This window comes from Hipposideros armiger, unplaced genomic scaffold (assembly GCF_001890085.2).
Source record: "Hipposideros armiger isolate ML-2016 unplaced genomic scaffold, ASM189008v1 scaffold_838, whole genome shotgun sequence".
Classification (NCBI taxonomy): domain Eukaryota; kingdom Metazoa; phylum Chordata; class Mammalia; order Chiroptera; family Hipposideridae; genus Hipposideros; species Hipposideros armiger.
Window position 1 is genome coordinate 233,289 of NW_017732188.1, and position 6,000 is coordinate 239,288.

General features: G+C 37.4%; 1 protein-coding gene across 1 annotated transcript in view; it reads right to left on the reverse strand.

Annotated features, from left to right (window-relative positions):
* Positions 1-6,000, reverse strand: part of PLCXD3 (phosphatidylinositol specific phospholipase C X domain containing 3) — a 151,678-nt gene that overhangs the window by 56,064 nt on the left and 89,614 nt on the right. Inside the window, exon 2 of the mRNA XM_019629327.1 lies at positions 2,532-3,240. Within this exon, the coding sequence (XP_019484872.1) occupies positions 2,532-3,240 (709 nt within the window). The remainder of the gene's footprint in view (positions 1-2,531; positions 3,241-6,000) is intronic.

The following is a 6,000-nucleotide window of genomic DNA, read 5'->3' on the forward strand; positions in this document are numbered from 1 at the left end:
TAATATAACTCTCTCTTTTGGAGTATATAAGAGGTGGAAGTTGTTATTTACCATAGCAATTAACTTTTCTAGAAGGTGGTGCTATTAAATAAACAGCCTTCTTATTCTGCTGAATACTTTGATGGGACTAGTTGAATGAAGGCTTGGGGCCTGGAGAAAGGCATAATAATCTAGAGGAGAGTGTAGAGTCTCCAAGAAAATATGGGGCAAAGGAAGAAAAGAGATGAGAAAAGGGCAAGGAGAAGAAGGTGGAGAAGAGGATTCAAGCAGAGGAGTTGAGGCTGGGGTGAAAAGTGGTATAGATGAGCTCAGGGGAAGATATTCTAGGCCCTAAGATTTGTGATTACAAATGAGTCTAAAATTCAATTTTAAATTATCTGCATTGTAATGATGATAAAACCTCCCCTGTCTCCTCAGATCTTCAGTAAAATCTAAAAACCAATGTGGAAATTGAGTAAGAGGCAAGTTTCATGTCTGAGCTTATACAGAGTAGAATACAGACAAGCCACATGGGACAATCAATCCATAAGATGATGTAACCCAGAAGCAGTAAGAGGTCATACCATAAGAAGGTAAGAAATCTAGATATTAGCAGAAATCTTAGGGAAGATCTTGTGCTTGCATAGGGTGTACAATGAAGGGTTGGGGATCTTATTTAAATCTTAAGAAACAGGGTGATCCCAGCTCATATTTGAATAACAGAAGAAAGTTAGGATTTTTGTATGGAGAAACATTTCTACCCCAATGCCTTGTGACTTTGACTGCCAAAAATGCCAATAACCCCCAAATGGGTTGGCCTGTATTCTATGATCAGTTGCCTACATGTACTTGGATACTTCACTAGCACTTTCAATTTACTATGACCCTGATTGTTTTTCCCCAATGTTCTCCCTAAGTCCCCATGTCTTTGTTGCCTGTTTCTGTGAGTGTCTCTATCACCCCTGCTGCTTCTTGAGAAGAAACCTTTAAATCTTTTCTCCCATTCACACCACATAGCTTAATAGTCACCAAATTATCTTAATTTTTGCTGTTTGCATATATTCCCATTCTATTTGCTCACTTCCTCAGTTTAACTTGCTTTACCTTGCTAAAGAGTTCTAAGCACCTCCTAAATGCTCACTCTCTCCATTCCATCTAGCCTCAATGCTGTGCCAGTTATCTATCTAAAATGCACATCTGGTCAAGTTACTGTACTGCTAAATACCGTTTTCTAGCTTCCCATTGCTCATAGGATGATGTGCCCTGTAGCCTGTGCCCTAAAGGCCTTTCTACAGTGTCTTCCTACCCCACCACAAGCCTCATCTCCTGCCATTCTCCATCCTACATGCTATACTATAAGGCTACCCATACTATTTCCACCTGCAAATCTTTTCTTCTCATCTTGTTATCTTTCCCTAAGAAGACTTTGAGTCCAAGCAAAACATTTATGCTCTGTCCCCTTACCATAATGCAAACCATCAAAGTTAAAAGTTCTGATAGAAATTATATTTTATCTTCATACATTGTTTGTATTATTTAATACTTTACGTCAAAAGAATAAATAATATATACAATTCTACATGTTGTGTTACCCTCATGGGAAAGAGCTGCACAGATCTCTAGTGATCACTCAAATTGCACCTCACAGGTACCAGTACTCTACATACCTGGCTGGGTTTGACCAATGGGATGCCCACTCTCTGGAAGATGATCCTTGCTTATGGTATAGTGTAAAGGCATAGAATATGGCTTGAGAAAAAACGGGGTTTCAGATTTTGTTTCATCATTCATTGTCCAAGTGGGCTTAGGCAAAGCATATTACTTCTCTGAACCTACATTTTTATCTGTAAGACAATATCTACTTCCCAAGGTTGTTATGTAGATCCAATGTAATTAGGTATGTAAAGGACTCTGCAAGCAGTGGAGAAAGGGCTTTGTAATCTATAAAATGCTACACAAATGTGAAAAGGTGTGCTGTGGAAAGAGAACTGGACATGGAGTGAAAATACATGGTGCCATGTGTTGATCTGTGTCTTACAGAAATGTACATTGAAGTCCTAATCCTCCATACCTGTGTGACCTTATTTAGAAATCGGATGCTTGCAGATGTAATCAAGTTAAGAGGACAGCATTACAGTGGGCCCTAGTCCAATATAACTGGTGTCCTTATAAAAAGAGAAGACAGAGACACACGGGGAAAATGCCGAGTTGAAAATGGGGACAGAGTCAATTGATGCATCTATAAGCCAAGGAACAAGGAACAGCAAGGATTGCCAACTGTTAGAAGAAGCTAGGGGAGAGGCATGAAAAGAATCTCCCTCAAAGCACTTAGAAGGAGTCAAACCTGCTGACACTTCAATTTCAGAATTCCAGTTTCTGGAACTGAGAGACAATAAGTACCTCTTGTTTGAAGCCATGCAGTTTGTGATACTTTGCTATGGCAGCGCTAGGAATCGAATAAATGGGTATGAATTTTAGCTCTGCACCTACTAGCTCTGTGAATTTAGGTTAAATTATTTAAACATTTTCCCTGATATTTTAAGGACACTTACCTTTCTGTGATTGTTTCTCTGAGGCCACTGGCCACACCTTTGACAACAGTGCTAGCTTTGGGGGTCAGCACCACCTGAGATATAAAGAACGAGCCCTTCTTTCTTCTCTCAGTGATGGACGCCTGAAGAAACTGAATCAGTTTTTCCGGGTCTGTGGTGTTGGCCCAGGGTGCTGGCATCATCTGCCCAGGCCAGAGGAAGGGCATTTCTAGAGCCACTGGACTGTGGTAGAAGACCAGCACTTGATAGTCCTTCTCCCACAGGTACTTTAGACTAACTTCCTGGGCAAAAATCGCTGGGCACATTTTGTTTCCATAGATGTCTTTCAGCATTTGAACCAGTTTTTCATGGTGGTATTTCTGCATCCCATAAAAATGGTTGAAGTCCAAGAATACTACCTCCTTATGGTGATCTGTGAGGAACGCATTGATCTCCTCAAGGCCTTCATTGACTTTGGCACTGAACAAACCATGAGCAAAGTAGAGTTCGTTGTCGGGGTCTCTGGGCTTGGTGGAAATTCGAAGATCAAAATACCGGATCCCAGCTCCCAGCTGACCAGTAAAGTTCATCGTTTGAGTGGCCAGCCATTTCCGCATCAGCTTTTTGGCCACAGTTCCAAACACAGAGACAAAATTCTGGACAGTTTCTGGCTGTTCAGGCCCAACAGGAGAGGCTTCGTCAATGTAGAAGCTGAAGGAATCATGAGATCCTACAAGAATAACAAGGCATAATATGGTTATATTTCAGTCCTTTGTCCTTGCCACCTTCTTTCCCTCTTCCAATGTCTACATCTCTCCCTCGAATGAGCCAAAGGAAATACTAAGCACTATTTACCTAGTTCATTCTCAGGCCTTAGGAGGGTCCTTTTTATAGCCTAGTATAGCACACAGAGCACTTCAATAGACCAAATTGATTGTAAAACCATAAAAATTCCTCCTGATCAATATTTTAAAATTCAAATGATCATCTTCTACTTCTGCAAATAAAGAATTTCATGTATTCATTAGGATTGGCTTTCAATATAGGTAGTAAAAGTGACCATTCAAAAAATAAGATTTATGGGGACCCACCAGGTTCCCAGTACTTTGTCTACAATGTTGCCTTTTTTCTTCATTTTGGGGTGGATTGGAAGCCTACAAATTTCATTTCAGTGAATAAAGAAGCTCCTTTCACAGGCAGATGGTCAGTATATGAATTGTTACCTCAGAAACTTTGGTAACAAGAGGTCACAAGATAAAGGCTGAAATAAGGCAAGAGGACAGCCGAATGCTGATATATTTAATGTCATTCCTGATCCTTCATTTGAGCAACTGTCCACTTAGATGAGGCTAAGTACTTTTTACATATTAAATAATTTTTCTTGCAAGTTAAGGCAACTGAGAGCATTTAAAAATTAACTAATAGGCTATTTTCTTCACAGCTATTCCCTCTCAATGGTAAAAGCTCTTTTTGGAGTTGGCTTCTACATTTAAAAGAATTTCTTCCTAGAAAGAACAAGGACCACCTATTTGATAATTTATTTTTGGCAGTTACAAATATCAAAACTCCAGAAATATGATAAAAATGATAAATATGTGTATGATTTACCTGTAAGTACAGAGTGCCATTTAAAATACTATTGAGTCCAATAAAGAAAAATTATTTCAAGTTCTGATTTTAGTTTTTAAAGACTCCTTTAATTCTTGGGCATGAGCTATTAAATAGGTAAAATTAATGTATCCTGGATTTTTCACACATTAGAAAGGGCAGATATCATCATACCCTATCTATTCCTCATACTTCCTCAGACACTGTTGCCCCACACCTGATCTTCATCCTGTGAGGTACACCTTTTTCTAGTTCTTTCATTCTTCCAACTCAAACACACTCAAACACACACACACACACACACACACACACACACACACACACACACACACACCTCTAGGTTTGTCATCTATCAACTCAGGACTTTTGTCTGATAAGTTATTTGAAGTAATATTTTTCAGTGGTGCAATATTTATATTTGTACATCATATCTATGTCAATCTATATCTATATATCTATATATACATCTATATATCATGTCTAGCATTAAATGGCCCATAGAAATCATAAGAGTGTGGATTTCAGGCACCATGGTAGGTTGTTACAGAAAATATTTTGAAAATACTTTGATAACTTACAAATCATAACCACTAAGATTTGGAACAGATAATGCCTCAGAATTATAAGCTTTTCTTTTCAAAAATGAAAGGCAAACCAAGAATACACAAATGCCACGTTTAATTTAATCTGGAACTATCTGATCTATTTATCTTTAGTAGATGGTATGGGAAGAAAATATTAGCACTTTCTAAATAGTCAGAACTGGCAGTTTGGATCTGGCATTGGCACATTTTAATAGGGATTTTAATTGCTGCATATTGATTCATTAGTTGCTGCTGTTCAGTCAATTGCTAATATAAATGAAGAAACTAAACAATCTGTAGTACTATGACTGAATATACAGAGAGAATATATTTAGGCAAATTCCAAGGTGAATTTAAGAAGAGTTACAATTAAATGATCTGGGATTAAAATAAGTATAAATAAATGAATAAACACTCAAAATAAGAGTTAACTTATAAAATTAAAAAAATATTTTAAGTTAATTTTCAAGCATGTGAAAAAAAAGGTGGATGAAAGTAATTGGCTACTTCTGTAATCTAGTAGCAGACATAATAGAAAACAAGCAGAAAGGGAATTAAATGTGAGATTTCTTTTTCCAGAAATGAGTCGGTCTTTGTTTTCCACGTGACTTCAGTTTCATCAGTCTATCATGTGGTTATGTGGCAAATTAAAAAAAAAGCCTAGGAAATTCACCAATTTTAAAAAGCCCATAAAAACACATTATAGTTTATAGAATAAATTATTTGTTGACATTTAATGAAAATATGTTCAGGTCAAAATAATGTTAAAATAAAAATTACAGCTAAGGGTCAGAAGGAGAAGGCATTGGCACCCCCACCGATATTTGTTCTGAGCTAGATGACTCAGGCTCAGGCAGAGCAGAATGATGCACCAAATACAAATAGTATTTGGAGAGGAGAATCTAATCATCAATCGATACAAAACACTATTTATGCATTTTGGGAGAAAATACATAAGGTAATGTTAGCCAACAAAGAAATATTTTTGTGACATTTAATTTCATTTGGAATAGTACTTCCTCCCCAATTTCAACATTTTTACTAAAGCATGAACTTTTCTATTTGCTTGAACTTCAAATATATATATATATAGCAATACTTTATGACCTTTCAATAACTTAGACGCAATGTCTGGCCCAGCCCCATGTGTTTAAACCCAGAGAGCCCTGCCCACCAGAAAGACAGTGGGAAGCATTTCTTTTTTTTTTTTTTAAAGATTTTTATTGGGTAATTGGGGGGATGGGAACAGTGCTGGGGAATTGGGGGAAGGGGAACAGACAAGTTGCTGTTGTTTTGTT